A 20,705-nucleotide genomic window follows, 5' to 3' on the forward strand; every position below is an offset into this window, starting at 1 on the left:
TTCCAAATATTATTTGCTCACGCATTAGTACAAATTGGTTGATTTTAATTTGTGTCCAGTTTAATTCATAGACATGAAATACAAATTGGTATTAGTCCAAAGTAGTGTGTAATATTTAACTTTCAAATATACAAAATCCGAACAAATAATAACAAAATGTGAGTTACAAAGAAGGGAACGGATCCACTTACCACCAAAAAAGTTTACAATTCTTACAACCAATTTAATCACCGTTGATTTCCGTCAATCTAACGGTTATAATTTATTAGGAATTAATAGCATTTATTGTGTCACATTTATTGTAACATCCCGGGCACTGACGAGGGCGGGGAGTGATCGCCGGTGCGCAAGGGCACGGACAAGGAGCGGCTCCTGGCAGGCTTCTAGGGACGGGGTACATGAATGAATCGAATTAACACCTGAAAGAGAGGGATTCCAGAGACTGTGCTGGTATGGGACGGTACAGTTGAGAATGACTTATAAGAATTAATTGGTACTACCTATACTAACAAGATGCATCTACTTTTCGGTAGCCCAGATCGGAAGAACTCCACAGTTAAGCGTGCTTGACTTGGAGCAATTCAGGGATGGGTGACCTCCTGGGAAGTTTTCCCGGGAAGTGTGCGAGTGAGGACAAAGCACGCTGAAAAGTCTCGTGTTAGTGTGTGGGGACAGTCGTTGATCCTTACAAGTTGCCAGGCGTTACAAGTGGTATCAGAGCAGGGCCTCTCATTCAGTACGGTGTGGTTCGAGGACGAACCAGGCGGAAGCTGGTGGGCATGTAACATCCCGGGCGCTGACGAGGGCGGGGAGTGATCGCCGGTGCGCAAGGGCACGGACAAGGAGCGGCTCCTGGCAGGCTTCTAGGGACGGGGGTACATGAATGAATCGAATCAACACCCGAAAGACGGTACAGTTGGGAATGAATTATAAGAACTAATTGATACTACCTATACTAACAAGATGCATCTACTTTTCGGTAGCCCAGATCAGAAGAACTCCACAGTTAAGCGTGCTTGACTTGGAGCAATTCAGGGATGGGTGACCTCCTGGGAAGTTTTCCCGGGAAGTGTGCGAGTGAGGACAAAGCACGCTGAAATGTCTCGTGTTAGTGTGTGGGGACAGTCGTTGATCTTTGCAAGTTGCCAGACGTTACATTTATTAATTTCCAATAAATTATAACCGTTAGATTGATGGAAATCAACGGTGATTAAATTGGTTGTAAAAATTGTAAATTTTTTTGGTGGTAAGTGAATCCTTCCCCACAAAGAAAGGTTCATGTTTATTTAAAATCAGCATATCATAGTACCCCCGAAAAAAAAAAATCAGCACATCAATCTTTATGCAAAACCTAAATGAACCACTAATTCAAGAATCAAGATTCAATGTAGCTGCTAGTTTAATTTTGACCACTGATTCAAGAGCCAAGTTTAATAGGCCTTAAGTAATACATTTTTGATGAAAAAATGTTGTGATTCGCTTATTTAAAAACCAAAGTTTCATCATGAAAATTCAATTTTGACAATAAGATTAGTAAGATCGCTTTAAAATGTCAACAAAAAAATGCTTCTTAGATTTGGGTTTAATAATTTGATTAATGAATAATCAAATCTCAGTTGGTAGGAACAGAGGACAAATCTCCAACGTCTCCCTACTCAGAATTCGAAGCCAAGCAAGGAAGGAGTTAAAAAAAATCCAAGTATTTGGCATTAAAGAATTTTGAAATTTACTCTTTTTTTTTTCTGGCATAAACCGATACTTCTTGAAATTAATGAAAGTAACGGGGAGGATACCATATAGAATTGAAACCACATGGATACTACAAGGAAAGTTAAATGGAGGAGAAATTGATAAGATTTTTTATTAATAAACTTCACCCTTCGTGCCTTTTCCGTGAACTTCCATAATTCAATGGGGGTGGATCCTCTCATGTGAAATAGTGGTCATGTGGTCATGTTATTTGATCATAATCATTCATTGGTGATGAGATAAGAGAGAAAAAAATGTATAATTTTTAAATGAGTGGTTGTGATCAAATAACATGATCACATGACTACTATTTCACATGAAATGATCTATTCCCTAATTCGATTAATATGTTATTCATGTAATTGAATGTGTTTAGTATCATCAATCACTGTGAAAAAGAACCAATACTTAAACTACTTTTATTAACTAACCATCAAGTAGCTACATGAACTTTTTTTGTTTCGTAGCTCCCTCTTATATCTGCTTTTGCATTGGAAGAAGTGTCTGAATTCTCAATAGTCACTCACATGTATATATAAGTTGTGAATAGCTCCGAGTGTCAATTATATAAAGAAGAATCCTATCCTACAAGAGAGAAATTTGGGCTTTCCGAGAGTACTAAAAACTTGGTGCTCCTTTCTCACAAATGAGGAGGGCAAAAAGAAAAAAAAAAGAAAAAAAAATATGAATAAAAAAAGAAGAAAAAATATTTCTTGTGAGAGGGATCACTTAATTTTTTAGTGGTCCTGATTCACTTTAAAATATTTTTATAGAGAATATTATTATTTTGTTTAACTGTCATATAAGATTATTGTTGGTTAATTTTTTAAGAGCATATCTCGTAATCTTAGAATCATACTTTATTTTCGTGTTATTCTCTTAAAACAATAAATAAGTAAAGCCTTGCTTCCAAAAAAAGTACTTCAATTGTACATTGTTTTGGCTGAAGAGGTTCTTCAGTTCCCCTTGGATTTAGCTTTTGATTTTAACATTCTTGTTTTGAGTTTTGTTGGTCAAAAATTTATTTTAAAATTAATTTAATTTCTGCGTCACATATCATATTCTCATTATTGAGTAAATAATTTTGAAGTAAACTAGTTTCTCTTCTTCATAACATCCCCAAAAAAAGCATAAAAAAGAAAAAGTAAATCAGACTTCTTTATATATACATATATCATATTTCTCATAAGTGTAATACTCTCGAACTTTATAACGATCATCATATTCTTAACATCCTAAGAAAGAAACAAGCAACAAATAAAAACTTTTAACCAACTTTTGTTAGAGAATATTCAAAGCATTCTATTTATATATATAAAATGAAACCGAGTCTGGGAACAAAACAGCATTCAATAAGAGACATTATTTCTCCGCAACAATAATGCGTTACAATCCTACATGATGAAAGGGGGTAAAGTTAAGCCATCTTTATGGACTAAAAGATGCGAAGAAAATAACCAAAATGATGCTTCTATGTTATCTCTAAAGGCACAATTCCTAAATATTTCTGATTAATAATCAAGAATCATTAGTTAGTCATAAAAGAATCTTGGACCCGCCCCGAATCGGACTAGTCGCGAAGCGATGAACCGATGGAATATTTCCAAAAAAAGAATCATTAGTTAGTCATAAAAGGAGGAGACTCAGTGCTAGCCTTGTAACAATAAACAAAACTACACAAGATTACATGAAGAGACTTTTTCCTTTCTTTTTCTTTTTCTTTTTCTTTTTTAATGGGCCTAAATAGGAAGAAAGCAAGGGAATGATGATTTTGAGGAGACTTCATGTGGATACTGACCAAGCCTTGATGGGTAAATAGAAAGGAGGCCAAAGTTGCGAGATAGATATAGTGATGAAGAGCAAGAGATTGGAACGTGTTATTCAAGACCAAGAATAGAAGGTTGTTGATATGTAGGTACATGATAGTATCTCGCATTGAACATAGGAGATGGGGTCTTTGCTTTGGTTTCTAATTATTTTGTTCCTTTGGCATGGGTCGTGCAATAGGTAATGCGTTATACAGACAGAGTAAAGTAAAAGATGATTTTGACTTTTAGTTCCCCACAAAAAACAGGTAAAGACAACTTTGAACTAGTTGGTCCCACCTTCCCCAACTCACGACCCTGAATATAAGCCGTTAGTGGTTAATAAAATATGAAATGAGGTCATGTTGGTAACTGATAGATGAATCTGATGAAATCTCCTAGATGAAATGAGGTATCTATGAAATATTGCATATGGCCTAATTTTAATGGATAAAAAGTAATATAAGCTTGTAATTATCATTTAAGTTGTTTAGAGCCTGTTTGGTGTGACGTATAAGGTATGATATTATAAACTTATACTATACGTTATGACATTTTCAGTTGTTTGGTGTGTTCACTGAATAGTATAAGCTTATACAGCATAATCCCTTAATACATCAAAACGATGTATAACTTAATCCGGCCTAAGGGTGGGGGATAAGACCTGATAAGAGATTGATGTATTAACATCGTTGACCAATGTAATTCTCAAAATTAATATATTATTTTAATATTAATCTATTAAAATAAAAATTTATTTTTCAATATATTAATTTTTAAAATATTGAATTTTTTTATTTTTATAAAAATTAATTTTATTTTGGACACACTTATCAATAAATTTTTATAAAAATTAATATCATATGACATTTTTTGAAGAATTATATAAATTCTTTATTAAAGGATATTTTTATTAAAAATATTTATTTTTATCATATATAGTATTATACAGTGCATTACCAAATACTATATGGTATTATCTTATATAATATATTATTTTATACAATACCGTGCTAAACGTTTGATAGTATTAAAATTCAATCAGGTCTTATACAATCAGGTCTTATACTATCAGGTCTTATCCTATACTATGCACCAAACATGCCCTTAGGTGTAGATACATATTCACTTTATCTCATAAAATTTATGATAATTAAATTATTAAAAATCTTCTTTATGAGAATCAAACTTCATATGGTCATGTATATTAAAGAAACTTAAATACCATGTAACAAATAAATCATTCTAAAATAGCTAATTTTAAAACTGCAATATATTTTAAAACGTGAGAAGAGTTCTTAAATATACGAATGTTATGCAAATGGTAAAATTTTAATTGATTTAAAATTAAAATTTCCTTTTCATTTTTCATTTTTAATTAAGAAAAAAATCTAAATTATTTAGAAAACCTTAAAAAAAGATAACAAAAAAAGAATTATTTCAATATAAGTATAAGGGTTTAGTGCATGTACTTTTAAAGGATGTAAATTGTATTCTTTAAGTTTCTTACTCTATGTACTCCCGGTAATATATAGATATAATATAAAAATTTATTTTTTTTCATTTTTCACGTCAACTGATGTGAATGAGGTGAGAGAAAAAAGTAATTTTTCATATTATAACTATATATTACCGGAAATACATAAAATAAAAAAATTTAAAGAACACAATTTACATTCTTTTAAAAGGTTCATTTTTTCTACAGTCACTGCATATAAGTTATCTATAGTAAGCCCAATACGACGTCGTTTTAGGGCGAAAATCATGGTATTTTTGTAATTTTAATTTATTTTAGAGTTATTATAGTCTTTATAATTATAATTTTTTAATCTTTCAATTCCAAAAAGATATTGTTTTGAGAGTAAATACATATAACCTTACAGTAACTGTAGAAATATTTTAAATCACAAATAATTTTCGTAAGTATAAATGTCGCGGGTTTATTGCATTTGTTGTACTGCATTTGTGGTATAACAGTTCTTTTTAGGGGATGTTTAGTACATGGTCATATTTAAGATGTCCAGAAAGTGGATGTGGGAATTTTTTATCTCCACAGTTGGTACAAGAAAAACAGAAAATTTGGCTGGGAATAATTTGTTACCTGGATTTCATATTACACTAGCAATAACTAATTCTAAATACCACGTTCTACGGGGTAATTCAGAATTCTCACTTCTTGGCAATGAAAACGGTCGTTCTTGGCCTGTTGTTTATATTTTTTTTTTTTTATCTAAACCGTGTTTAAAGTTATGTTTTATGAGGGTAGTTTCGTAAAATTTCATCATATTCCTAGCAATATTTTGTCATCAACCAAACAGTCTTTCAAAAATTTAATCAATATTTTCGGTAATATTTTTGCCTACCAAACATCATTTTCGTAACATTCTCGGATACTTTTTATACCTATCATATTTTCAATAATCGTGATTCTCGGTTACTAAAAAATTTCTCCAATACTAAATGCCCACTTAAAATTAGGAGAGTTTTATTTGGGAATGAGACGTGTAGATTGCACCTACTGGAACAGTGATCATTTTGCTACGCCAGGTCAAAAAAATTATCACACTGCCACGTCAACAGTAAATTTTTTCAGAATGCCACGTGGGATAATTCGCTACACTGTGTAGCGAAATATGCTTGCAAATAATTCGCTACACAGTGTAGCGAATTATGCCACGTCAGAATGCACAGTCAGCAATAATGACACGTGTCAAGCAGGTAGTAATTCGCTACAATGTGTAGCAAATTATGTTCGCGAATGATTTTTTGACACGTGACATACTTTCGCATGAAAAAACTGACGTGTCATATTTTGCTATCACTGGTAGCGAATTTGGTCTGCAATATGGCCATGTGTCACGAAATTATTGGTCACAAAATTTGTTATCGTTAGCGAATTATGACACGTGACGGTTTGATAAAAAATATTAATTAGGTGACATTTGAATAAAAAATTTAACAAAACGTGACATTTGTTCACTGTTCGGCACCTAGGCTACTACGGTATCATAAGCATAATAATTATATTTTATTTATTTTTCTATTTTTATTAACATGATATAGCAAAGGAGTTCAGACAAATATGTGCACGGTTTCCGACTTCAGCTTTATCAAAGGACAATAGCATTAGTAGCTGGACAGCAGAAACCCAGTGCCACTTTTTCAACTCTGCTACACTCCACATAAATCGATTTTCTACAATCCCACCGTATGGTATCCTACCAAACCGGGACCTATTATGCCTTTTCGTTTTGCTAATCCTCGTTTTGTGTAAAATGCCTTTTCCTATTTATTTGCCATACATTCATGCCGAATTACTGCAACCATTGACTCCAGCGGAGCTCTACTGTTATAATTTTTGTTGAAATTGAATAGGACCTATGCGGCTATGCCATTAATTTTTTCTAGCTTTCCAAATGAAAAATAAAAATAAACAGCACGATAGATGTTCAAAATAGAGTACGACTAGCATTGTTGATTGCCTGATTGGATGCTTACGAAGCACACATTCACATGACATACAGATATTATCTTTATTCGTTTTTCTTTTCCTGGTATGTGTTGTGTAAGCATCATTATGCACATAGCCTCGTTATACAATACTATTGATGCTAAACACAAGTCCTGAAGAAAAAAAAAAAGGGCATGAAGAGTTAGTTATCAATGCCATTTTAGCCTTCAATTGTCCCGGCTTTCAAGATTTGCTCCAAGCCAATAGTCCGACCAGGTTAAAACACTACAAGCCCGTTAATCCCGTGCTAAGCTTAATAATTAACATCAGGTTCTGTTTAACATGATGACATAAATAAACTGCATTGGGTATTAATACCTAACTATACATTCTTGGCTAAACTATTCATTGTAGTGTCATGGAATGGTGTGACAATGTTACGATCCAATTGTAAGGTATGAGTGACAAATGTAAAGTTTATATGGACTTTGAATTCTCTTACCTCTTGGGTTAACTTTTGAGATAAGGTTCTTTTAAGTTTCGTATCAATTGATATTAGAGACTTTCACTATGTCTCCCACCTACAATCGAGCAACACAGCTAATGACGTTGGCATTGCAGTGTTTGGCCAGAACTAGTAAAAAGACTAGCATAAAGCTAGCCCAAGTGAACGCTAGGGCTAAAACAGTAACAAAATATAATGAAATGTTACAATTCAATTGCAGTTACATGGGTGACTAATGTGAAATTTATATGAATTTTTGAGCTCTCCTACCACTTGAACTAGTTTTTAATGTGAAATTTTCCCAAAATTTGTATTAGATGAAAAAATAAATCTCAAGTCCATAAGTAACTCTGTGATATCAACGTATTATCTTCTAATTAATTCGTGCAAACAGAGATGCCCTTCCATAAACATTTCCATTATATTTAATGGACCTTATAGAAATGAACAAATAAATTGAAACAACCATGCCATTCGATCTGACACATCGATCCACTTGTCCAAATTAAGTTAATTGTTTCGTATCGAACTTTTTTTACGGAATTTTTAATTGTGATCCAGGACCACCATGATCCTTCCATTAAAATATCGACACCTAGATTAATTTTTTTTTTCTCTCTCTCTTCTCTCCTCAACCTTTTCTTCCTTTCTCTCACCAGTCCCACCATATGATTTCTGATCCCGCACCACATAAACTTTTGCTCCTTTTTTACCCCCATATCTGAACGCAAATACGTACATAGAGGTAAAGACGCATGCACTAATCATACATAGATCCATATGCTTGCATGGATGCGAGTAATGTAAAACTATATCTCTTTATATAAAGATCCGTACACGTCTAGTGCAAAGTGCATCGCTACCAAAAGCCACTGGAAATAATGACAATAATAGAAATATAGAATTAACAAACTGATAAAATATGCAAGCACTAATCAAATAAAAAATAAAGACAGATTATTAACAGAACGAACCCCAATCAACCAACCCGCAAGATCACGGTACAGCTATTGCAGGGGAATAAAGAAGAATTACTCAGGCTGTCTCATAGGGATAAAGCATTAAGGCACAGTTGTAGCTCGAATTTCTTTTCTTTTTTGAGAATTTACAGTTTCTATAATAAGTACCAAAGTTAATAATGAACAGAACAAAACTGTAATACAGAAAAAATCTCAACTACCGCTTATAAACGGTGTTCGTTACTAGACCAAAATGGACGGCTCACGATCGTCTCTCCAACCTCCTTTCACTAGATCTTTTCTCCTCTGCCTCTCGCCGTTTTTGTTGCCTGTTCAACAACAGAAGAGAGGTTCATTGTATCAAACATATCAGCTAATTACCAATTGTTTGAACCGTATATTCCAGTAATTTTTCACAATCAATTTCATGACGTAACATGATCATAAACACAGGACAAATTAAAGTAGACAGGCTTTGTATATTATGAACTAATTTCTTCATAGAAAACAGAATTTAGTAGTACAGAAAACAACAATTATTTAATTTATCCAATGCGCATTAAGAATTATTGCAATTACAATGTTAAATATAAAACTCTTCATGAACCTTCACCTAACTACTTATTGGTGACTGACACAAGAATTACTAACTTGGTTGCCTTACGTCAAACCTACAAGCTGCCACTTAAATGATCTTAGTAGATGATACAGCAATTAGTAGTAATAGGACAACAAAATTAACTATTTAACCATCCACAGTCAATCACACAAGTGCTCCAACACAATTAAGAAACTGCTAGAGCAGAAAAACAATAATGAAATGTATAGATATGAATATCCAAAACCAACATTTATATCCGGAAATCTTGCAAGGTATATGTAAATTTTAGATTCTGGTTTTCTTTTAGTAGCAAATTGATAACATGCAAAACATACCTCAAAATGTCTATATAATTAAAAAAAAATGCTGAATCGAAATCAAATCTCAGAAGTTGAAAGCACAACCAGACTCAATATATAGAAATAGAATGAATAGGGAAGTTCAAGGTTGTTTATCAACTTACGCAAATAGCATGTATCCACCACCAGCATTAGCAGCAGATAAAATTGCTGCATGAGCCCCAACACTGGATACAGAATCCTGCCCCACAGAGGGCAGAGAATTTTTCCGATCACCATCCACCTAAAATTCACTAGAATTTTGTAAGCTCGATGAAGAATGTCACTGAAGTTGCAATTGCTTGGTTTAGATGAATACCTTATCCCATTTTGATTTTTTGTTCTGTCTACCATCCCTACTAGTAGAATCAGCTGTAGGAGGCACCAAATGCAAACCAGTTGCAGCCACAGCAGAACCACCTACGGCAAAAGGTCAATATATATAAGAATAGAGCAGACACACATGAAAAATAATTTCTAAGGAAAAGCTTCACCACTGCACAAATGAACTAGGTGGTTTCTGAACCTGCAACAGGCATGCTGATCCTAGGAGGAGCAGCTACAATTCCTGGTTGTGTACCCCCAGGAGTAAATTCAACCTTTTGTGCTTTCTTCTTCTCTTGCTCTTTCCTATCACTTTCGCGCCTCATGTCAGCTTCTGTTTTGTTTTAAAATTAGCGACATAAGCCAAAAAGGGTAAATAATTGGAAAAAAAAAAAAAAAAAAACAGCTGCAACATCACTAACATTGGGTAATACTAAAATAGTTTTGAGATAGGAAAAGTACTACAAACAGCTAATCAATATATGGATGCCAGTTATGATACCAAAATCTTGACATACCAGGAATATAAGTTCAAATTTGCAAGTATTCACTTTGCCAAGTCAAGACCAATAAAATTTGACAAAAGTGACTGTGTGCGCATTTTTTTGGGGTTGGGGAGGAACAAAATCAGAGGCTTCGTTAAGACGGTGCACCAATGAAGTAATGGTTCCTTTAAATTAACAGATATAAAAAAAACTTAGTCTAATCAATTATACTTCACCAAGCTTACCATAACTAAGCTAACAAAAGTTCTAATAAGTTATCCATGCAGCCTAAATGATAACCTCAAAGTTATCTTCAGAATGGGAAAAACAAAAGTAAAAATGATTTGAACATCAGAATAAAAAAGATAGGAGGTCTGCAACATTAAATACTTTAAATCAACTGTCAGCTTAATGGAATAAACAGCCAACAATGATCTAACTCCCAGTTACAAATAAATTTAGAAAACCATGTATAGACACTATGTTAGGATCCTACTCCAAGGTATGGGACTTGGAGTCCCACATCGGAAACATAAGGTTCTGGTGTGAGGTTTATAATGGACTTTGGATTCTCCTATCTCATGAACTAGCTTTTGGGGTGAGGTTCTCCCAAGGTTCGTATCACACTATAGTGTATGTATGATAAATTCAATAAAACAGGTAAAAACAGGAGCAAAACACAAAAATACAAGGAACAACAACAAGAAAGATAGAGACAAGAAGCAGTTAAGGACCTATTTCATCATAGAAGTCACTTGAATCATATCCATGAGGATCAAATACATCTTTACTGAAGCAAGACCCTATCTGATCAATATCCTGATACCTCACTGCATGCAGTAAGAAGTCAGGGTTTCGATAGTCCTTCCTGTTGCGAACTTCTGCATTAAAGCTTTTTCCAGCCTTCTTATACTCTAGGAATTTATTTATTTTCCGCTGCAATAACATAATATTAAAGGAAATAATGTTAAGGGAAAACAAAAACTTGCACTGTCTAAAAGCTACAAACCACCAAAGATAAAGCTAGAAATCAGAAACATCCTACCCACTACCAAGAACATACAACTTTTCTTGATTATTGAATTACACTGAAAGGTGGGGTATAAGTCTTGGTTTATTTTTTCCTTCCTTTTTGTTAAATTGGAAAGGAAATCCATTTTATTTGAGACATGATGTTGCACTTTCTTTTTAAATTTGAAAATTTAAAACCTTAAACTGCAGTATATAAAGTTCTAAAATAAATGCCTTAAAAGTAAGTGCGGATGTGACTAGGAAGGTGGTTTTTGCTATAACATTTTCCTCCTATCTTTTTACTTGTAGTACAAAAAAGGTTTCTTTGTAAAGTAAACTAGAGATGAAGTAGGGGGGATCCACTTTCTATAATAGTATGGATTTATTTCAAATGGTAAAGACAAACGATAAAATGGAATTTAGAATTTCACAAGCCAGTTACTACTCTAGTACTCATAGTTTGGTTTAGGCCAAGACAACAGCCACATAAGTCAATCTGATGTCGAAATTACAACTTTTAAGACAAAATAATGACTAGTGAATCAAGTCATCGAACATGCAAAGTACATTCATATATTGACCAAGAGGCAGTAACTTATATAAAAGCACTAACTATGTCTGGGTAACACAACCTACTAACCAAGAAAGAAAAATTAGCAAGATGAAACAGTTTAGCACTACCCTTTAATTGCCAAAAATTATTTGATTGAATTCAAAGGTAATAAAAATATGGAATGCTAGATCAATACAAAAAGATGCTCGTAATCTCAAACCCAAAAAAGGGAAAATACAATTAAATAAGCATGCAAAATCCAAGGAAAAAGATAAAATCAAACCAGTTTAATTCAGTAATTGCGTGCTACTTTACGACGTAGATTCAAAGTTATTAAAACCATTTTAACACAACATACTTGTAGCTCCTCTGAGCATTTAACTTTAGGCGGTGGAGGGAGAAATGTTTCCAATGGATCTGAAGATTTTTGCTCATCTTGACCTGCTTCTCCAACTTCTGCATCATCCGATCTAATCACAGCATCATTGTTCATGGCATCATATTTCAATGGCTCAGAAAATTGAGGTGTGTTAACTTGATTGGTAGGTGTTAAAACTTGGACAGTTCCTGATGGTGTTCTATCTAGCAAATCACCTGGAATACATTATTCTTTTAGGTAGTAAGAGGAAAAGACAATGCACCTACAACAATGGTAATGAAATCGAATAAATTAAATAAAGCAATAACATCTTCAGAAGATTGAATATAAGCCTGCTATTATTCCCATTTGTCTTTTCACTGCCATTTTTAAGCATGACAAGTTGTGAAACACAACCATCACAATGCACTTCCAATGCTCTGCCCATTTACAAGGACCCAAGTCAGGACCAAAGAATACAGCACATTTTTAAAAAAAAAATGCATTTAAAATAACCCAGACCTTAATCTAATCAATGAGAGCCAGCAAGAATAATACTACATATATGTAAGAACCTGAACCATTTCTCATGATTGAACATATATTTAATACGACCCAGCCCATGCCCAAGCAAATCTACACTAGAAATAAAAATATAATTGTTTGGGCTGTTAATAGAGCCCACACTAAAAATGGTGAAAATATTCAGCAGCAGACTTGGGGGATCTGTTAGCGGCCAGGTCAGCAAGGGTGGGACCCCTTAAATAGTGCTAAACAGAAGTTAGTTGGGACTTTGGAAGATTCATCTCCAATTACTCTGGGTTTCCTTTCCTCATTGTTCTTTCTGTTTTCCTTCTTTTGTTCTTCCCATTTTCCTTCTCAACACTGCGCTCGTATACTCACTATACTGTACTGAGCACTGATTTGCATTAATACACAAGCTTTTGGAGGTGTTTTACTTCGCTAAATCCCTATTCTGTTAATGCTCCCTATCAATAACATACAGAACTTCATTGATTTAACTATTATAAATAAGAGTAGAGTTATAACCATAATTACACAGTAGCTTATACTATAAAGTCACGTTCATTATTATCAGCCGAACAAATTCATTTATTAAGTGACAGAGAAGAACAGTAGACCAATGAATTTGTTTAGTCCAACTCTTCCACATGGAATAAGCAGCATAACAAAACTCTAAAACCAAGAGACTCGAACAAATGAGCGAAACGAAAAATAGCTTAGCAGGCAATTACAACTCAATCGCGAACAAAAATTCTACTTACCATTGGTCACATGAAGCTGGTCCCCGAACATGACTCGACCACTACCATCAATCTCTCCCTCCTGCAATCAGAACCAACTAATACCCATTATTTACATTTCAAAAATATCTAGCATATGAGAACTGGAAAGAAAGGGTTCAATAAAACGGAGTACCTCGGGCTCAGGTGACATTGCTACTTCGTCATGACCATAGTCCACTATAGTAAGCGTCCCTCTCCTACTAATCCTCGAATCTGATGATACTAACGGTTGCTCCTGCAGCGGCGAAACCAACATGTTTGCCTGCGGCGTCGAAGCCCCAAACCCACTCTTCTCCGTCGGGGTGGACCCATCATCCGCGCCCTCGTTACCAGAATCAACCACCGCCATTCCATCGGTGTCAGTGACCGCCAAATCATCATCCACCAAGAATCTCATATCTCCGCCGGCGTCTTCCTGCTTCTCCCCGTGCATCTCTGCTTCTTCTTCTTCGACATCCTCCATTTCATCGTCTCCATCGTCGTTGTACATGGACAATAAGGCGATTCCTTCGGATTGCTTCTTCTTGGACGCCATGGAAGCTAGGGTTTTTGGAAGGAAATAAGGATGGGTTAGAACTTAGAGCTTTTGGAAGGGTTGAAATTCGGTGAAGGAGAAGTATCACGGAGCTACGATTGAGGAAAATTTGTTGAGGGCATTTGGAGAAAATGGAAATAGGAGGGAACGCGAGAAGAAGGGTTTGAAAGTGGAAATCTGAACCAGAAGAAGAAGAAGAAGAACGAAGAGGAAACAACGATGAAGTAATGAAGTATATTGTAACCCCAGCTCTAATGAAGAGGCCCAGCTCCATTTAAAGCCCATGGGCCTGGATTAAAAATATGTGTATTTGCATTGAACTCAAGAAATATGGCAAGGTGGCAATATTGTTTTGTGTTATGAATTTGTGATTCAATGTTTATTTGTTTTTGGTTGTCGATAAAGGTCTGATTAGCTTGTTAGCGAGATTAGATTTCTCGGAAGCTTGCCAATGTCCTTTGCTGCGTTTTTTTGTTTCTGAAATCAATTTAGGCTATAGAGCTAATTTTATTATTCGGAATATCTATAATTCCTTTCTTGATTTGATATTTCTCAAGTGTGCTTGGCGAGGATTTAGTCATTAATAGTGATGTTTGTTATATGAGGTTACCATTGTCATACAGCGATTTAGTCAACTACTCAGAAACCCAGAAGAAAAACCTTTCATTATTTCAAAAGATTTTAATAGATTGTTTTTGGACAAAAAAATCAATTAGTATTCGATTAGAATTTTAATGGATTGAAAAAAAGTCACGTGATATGAGTATTGTCTAACCTAACCTAACAAGTATTGTCTCCATTTCTTCACGGCCTCGGTGACTGCATAAAGCTCCCTGACATATGGTGCAGCCCTTTTCATTCTAAGTGATAATTTTTTGCTGAAATATGCCAAAGGATGATCTGCTTGAAGTAATACAGCACCAACACCCAAATTTGAAGCATCAGTCTCAATTATGAAATCTTGATCAAAGTCAGGTAAAGCTAAGACTGGAGCAGATGTCATAGCCACCTTGAGATTGTCAAAAGATGATTGGGCAGCATTACACCATTGGAAAGCATCTCTCTTGAGTAACTCAGTGAAGGGTGCTGCAATGCTAGCATATCCTTGCACAAATTTGCGATAATAACCCGTAAGGCCAAGGAAACCACGCAATTGCTTAATGTTCTTGGGAGCAGGCCAATCTAACATGACTTTTACTTTATTAGGGTCCATACTCACATCCACATTGGAGACAACATGCCCAAGGTATTCAACCTCTTTCTGAGCAAAAGAGCATTTGCTTTTCTTTATAAAAAACTGATGTTGTTGTAAAATGAGGAGAACCTGTCGCAGGTGCTGAATATGGATATCCAAGGAAGAGCTATATACAAGTATGTCATCAAAGAAAACTGCAACAAACTTACGCAAAAAAGGCTATAAAATAAGATTCAATGTAGCCTGAAATGTGGATGGGGCATTGGTCAATCTAAAGGGCAGTACCACAAATTCATAGTGGCCTTGGTGAGTTCTAAAGGTTGTTTTATGAATATCCTCAGGTTTTAAGCGAATTTCGTGATAACCAGCCTTTAAATCCAACTTAGAAAATACTTGGGATCCACCTAGTTCGTCCATTAATTCATCAGTAGTAGGAATGAGAAACCTATCTTTGATGGTAATGCTATTAAGTGCTCTATAATCAATGCAAAACCTCCAAGTGCCATCCTTTATTTTACTAACAGCACTGGTGAGGAGAAGGGGCTGGTGCTAAGCCTAATAAAGCCTGAATTAAGCATTTGTGTTACCTGTTTTTCGATTTCGCCCTTTTGAAAATGTGGGTATCTATATGGTTTTACATTTACGGGAAGGGCATGAGGTTCAAGGTGTATTTGATGATCTATTTGGCGTTGAGTTAAGCTTGAATTAAGCCTGAATTAATGCATCAAATTATGCTAATAATTGTTGTACCTGAGGTATGACTTCTGTGGGAGTTGAGTCAATAGAGGAATCCGACATTTTCAATTGGAATAATGAAGCAACTTGCCCTGTCTGTTGAAGGCGCCTAAACTGGGCATAAAACTCCCCCTGTAGCTTTATAGCTCCACTGTTGCAAAGAAATTCCATAGTCAACTTGTTATAATCCAGTGTGACTGGTCCCAACCCTTGCAACCATTGAACTCCAAGAACCATATCAGCCCCTTGGATTGGTAAAATATAGAAATCCACCAAAAAAATATGTTGTTGAATCTTAACTGGTACTGCTGGACAAAATCATTCGCATTGCAAGATTTGTCCATTCCCCACCATTACTTCAAACCTCTTGTCAGTGATAATTGGCAAGTCAAGGTGAGAGACAACCTTTGGTTGAAGGAAGTTATGTGTGCTTCCCCCATCCACTAGCAATGAGAATTCGGACTTGCCAAAGTAGCTTCTGAATCTGAGTGTCTGAGGTACCACCACACCAGCCAAAGCATGAAAGCTAATTTGGGGCGTGGACACTTCCATACCATTGAGATCTTGTTCAGAATTTGCTGCTGGTTCGTTATCTTCAGCCAATATTCCTTCTTCTAAACTATCTTCATCAAGCACTATCAAAATATGAACTGACGCTTTGCACTTATGCCCAGAAAAATACTTGTCACCACAAGTAAAACACAAATTCTTCTCCCTACGTTTGTGAATTGGACTTTGAGTAAATCGTTGGGTAATAGGTTTGACGTGATTGGTATTGGGGTTTGTAACAATGGTCTTAGGAGGGTTTGTATTCTGAGTATTTCGCAATTGGGGTGTGGGCAATAATTGAGGGTAAGGTGAGTGTAGTTTTGGTGGGTTATTTTTAAGCTATAACTTGGATTCCTCAATTTTGGCTAAGAATATTGCATGTGTCAGAGAAGAAGGACGGAAGGCAGAAACATCATGTTTAATTTCTGGCTTTAGCCCTGAGATAAAACAACTCACAAGAAACGATTCGGAGAGTCCATCTACCTGGTTAGAGAGTTGTTCAAAGGCTTCTTGGTATTCCAGTACCGTCCCTTTTTGCATCAACTTGGATAGCTTACCTTGATAATCTTCCATGTCAGAAGGACCAAATCGCACTTGCAAAGCAGTGAAAAATTGTGGCCATGAATCAATTTAGGAATTTTTATTCAGCCACTGATACCAGGCCAATGCCTTTCCCTCAAAATAAAATGGAGCAATCTTCAATCTTTGTGCATCATCTATATCATAGAATTCGAAAAATTGATTAATTTTGAAAATCCAACCTTGTGGATCGCTGGATCCATCATAACGTGAGACTTTGAGGCGCAAATTTTTTGCAGTGACATGATCTTTCGGCATTGAGGACGGTTGGTGGGACGACCCACTAGGAGATGGTTGTCGCTCCCTATAGTTGTCAAAAATAGCATCCAATTTACAAGTCAGTTCTTGGAAGCGTTTGGTCATCTGTTCTTTTAACACTTCTACCTCAGCCTGTGTGGTGTCCAATCGATCATCAAGGGAACGAGAGCGAGTTTCAGGTGGCATGGTTCAATGATGAAAGCACCAAATTGGTAGAATAGAGATGCAACTGAGAGAGAAAAGGGGAGAGAATAATTTCTTTATTTCAAGACTAACTGAATACATGCCCCTTGTGTAGTTCCACTTTTCCTTTTATTTCCTATGTAACCACCGACTCTACTAACATTCACATGCTTTATTACTGTTCCTAATTACACGTCATCATCTAATACAAGTCATCTCTAAATCTACGTGGCTTCCTTCTTTCCCTTTCAGCTATGCTTGGTTCTGTTGTTTATTTTCTTTAGTTGCTGTAGCAGTTACCTGTGTTGCTATAGCAGTTTCAACTTCCTTTTCCACCGCTTGATTAGCTTGTGTATCACTTTTTATTTGCTAGAGACTAAAGTGGGCATCGTGAAATTTGTTGAGGACGAAAAAAGATATTTACTCTAATATTTATTTTGAGCTATCGATCTTGGTCTGAGTTAGAAGAAAGGACATAAGGGGAAATTAATATAATTAGAAACCTATGAAAAGACATAATGATGATAAATCTAAATTTTTAAATCATGTATATAATTATAAAATATTCAAAAAAATAGAATAAAAAATGTAATTATGCCTATCTTATTTGAAGAACTAGAGGGAAAAAATTTGATGCTAAGGTCTTTTTCTCTATTGCATTTTTGTAGTTTTTGCGATGAGAACGCAAATGACACATATTTAAAAAATCCTATGCTAAATTTCAAAAATCCCTAACCACAAAATTCACCTATTATGGAAACCATATTTACACTAAAATTTATACTATTGCTCAATTAGATTTTTGGTATGCTCAATTAAATCTTGAATATGACTCATATTTCACATACTTACAAGAGTCTTATTGACGGAATCAGTAGAAACTTGATTGTGTTATAGATCTCTAACTTATCATAGTTTTATTTTTTTTAATAATTTGGAATTGGTAACATTACATCACGTCGGTTTCCTTAATTTAATGAATAGGTACAATTTCTTACTACTGATGCGTTTAATTCTGCCACATATGGCTATAAGGAACCAATATTTGTGTTAGTGAACAACCTTCGTACACAGAAGCACGCTAGTGTCCGCTTCCAACTTAAAGATAGAGAGGACACTTACCTCCCACTGACAAGGATGGAATCAAACTAAATCTTATGATCTTATCTCTGCAACCAACTTTAATTAATTAGGCGAAATCAGTTGCTTAGTTTTTCAACTGCTAAGGGTCAAAAACCAACCCTGTCCCATGAAAAAACTTTCAGAAAAATAGTATAGCGACAACAATGACTCAGATTTGTAGCATATTTGGAAACATGTATAAAGCAAAAGGCAAAAGAGCTCTAAAACTGAACCATTCCACTTTAATGCATCAGATATGGGTGTCTTATAAGAAATTTAAATGTACTGCATGCCCAAATTTACGTTTCTTCAGTGAAAATTTGTTTTTGACTAGTACTTGTAATCGAGCTGGTCATGGAGTGGTGATATTAAATTATGGGAAGAATTATCTTTTTAAGGATTTTTTTTTTTTTTTGTAATAAATTGGTATGTAAAATTATATGTATTTTCTTGATTCTGTTATTTGAGAAAATAGGCTGTCATAATTGCAAGGAACAGCGTAAATATGTATATAACAAAGAATTTGACGGTAAAAGAAAAAAGATTTCTAGAATTTCACTTTCTCACTCAGCCTTGGGAAAGAAAAATAAAGAGAATACAAAGCTAAGAAAAACAAAGTGCTTTCAGAAAGCACGAAAAGGCAGAGGAGTACCACACGGTATTTTTTTCACGATTCTTGTATTATTTAATTTTTGTTTCCTCTTATTTGTATAGATAAATATTGAATAATTATAATAAAAATTATATTATTCAAACAAAACTTTTTAACAATTAAAGGAAGTCCATAAAATTTATTTTATTTTATAGGAATATATCTATTTTCCTCCCTCCTTTCACCTCTGCTTTGTCACGTTATCTTTTAAATATTTGAATTTTATAAAAACATTCGAAGAATTATCATCGAACATTTGGTCCAGAGGTGGACACTGGACACGGAAATCTAGCCTGGCTGGCCAACTTAGAAGAAGCTGTAAGTAAAGTGGACAATGACGTGCAAAATATTCCTAAATATTTTATCATGCAAATACGAATTCTTATAGTAGTATTTATGCACGTCACATCAGGGAAGAAGAAAAATTAATAATACATTTCACATCTTAATTATTCATTAATCAAAGTCATAGCGTGTTGTACTTGTACCCCTCGAATTTGGATTTGGAATTCAAATCATTGTAGAATAACGGGAAGCATTTTGAGGGGGAAAAGGGGCAATTATATATACGAAACTTACATGGTGCACAAATTCCCTAGTTCTAGGTTAATAGTACTCAATGGCGCAAGAGTCCATGCACATATAATTATAGGAAAATACTACTCTCATTTTACATGAGGTAGTTATTTTCTTTTTTCTCATTTCGAAAATCGTACTCTTTTTTTTTTCTTTTTCTTTTTTGCTTTTATATAACGGGCCCTACTTGAATTCTCTCTGTAACATGAGAGAACTATTCTCATGTTACATGAGAGTAATATTACCCATAATTATATATACACCGTTTCATTGTCACAAAGTCAAAAATAGTTCTGACATAAAATACCATATACAACTAGAGCTAGCTGTGCGCAAGTTCAACAATCGACTGCTAAAAATATCACCAGAATACAAATGCAAACACCTGTAATGATTACAATATTGAATTTTGAAATTCATTTTCATGGAATTTTAATTTCCACGTCGGTGGACGAACTATTCTTTTCTCATGCTCACAATAATGTATGAATGATCCCCTTAACTGAGATATTCCATCAAAGTCAATTAAAATTTGACCTCTTAATAATGCCCCACTTAGAGAAATTAGCGTACAATGTTGACAAATCTATATTAGATTTACCTAATGACCAACGAGAAAAACCGACTCAAAAGAGCCACCCATGATGCTCGCGCACACGGCACATGGTGCCTTTGTTTTAATAAGATAAGCACGTGACCTGCAGCAAATGGACATGCAAATGGCAAAGCTAGGTGTATCTATCTCATCTACCTCTCCCTTTGTTTTCTTTGGGGAGGAATATTCTATTCTTTGTTAAAGAGAAATAATTAAACAAGAGAATAAAGTAAAAGGAAATAATAAAAAAATAATAATAATAATAAACAAAAGTGAATGG

The 20,705-nt window shown here is 34.7% G+C and overlaps 1 protein-coding gene across 2 annotated transcripts; it reads right to left on the minus strand.

Moving 5' to 3' along the window:
- Positions 1-8,479: 8,479 nt before the first annotated feature.
- Positions 8,480-14,204, minus strand: LOC133288912 (uncharacterized). Of its 2 annotated transcripts, XM_061486750.1 has the most exons (8): positions 13,580-14,204; positions 13,426-13,486; positions 12,140-12,375; positions 10,952-11,153; positions 9,935-10,066; positions 9,728-9,828; positions 9,534-9,652; positions 8,480-8,798 (listed from the first exon to the last, which is right to left on the minus strand). In XM_061486750.1, exons 1-8 carry the CDS (start codon positions 13,979-13,981, stop codon positions 8,732-8,734), a joined length of 1,320 nt encoding a protein of 439 aa, XP_061342734.1. In that variant the 5' UTR covers positions 13,982-14,204; the 3' UTR covers positions 8,480-8,731. The 2 variants fall into 2 exon arrangements, with proteins under 2 accessions (XP_061342734.1, XP_061342735.1); XM_061486751.1 differs by lacking the exon at positions 8,480-8,798 and having other exon boundaries at positions 9,530-9,662.
- Positions 14,205-20,705: the final 6,501 nt, after the last annotated feature.

Source organism: Gastrolobium bilobum, unplaced genomic scaffold, assembly GCF_033153095.1.
Source record: "Gastrolobium bilobum isolate Gb01-03AN ecotype WA unplaced genomic scaffold, APGP_CSIRO_Gbil_v1 utg714, whole genome shotgun sequence".
Classification (NCBI taxonomy): domain Eukaryota; kingdom Viridiplantae; phylum Streptophyta; class Magnoliopsida; order Fabales; family Fabaceae; genus Gastrolobium; species Gastrolobium bilobum.

Bases quoted from the DNA above. Each gene is read 5' to 3' on its own strand.
- LOC133288912 (XM_061486750.1), bottom strand. From the start codon at position 13,981: ATGGCGTCCAAGAAGAAGCAATCCGAAGGAATCGCCTTATTGTCCATG. The intron at 10,067-10,951 runs GTCCTTAACTGC...AAAACAAAACAG, and splicing joins TGACTTCTATGATGAAATAG to AAGCTGACATGAGGCGCGAA. The intron at 9,829-9,934 runs GTTCAGAAACCA...CTTTTGCCGTAG, and splicing joins GATCAGCATGCCTGTTGCAG to GTGGTTCTGCTGTGGCTGCA.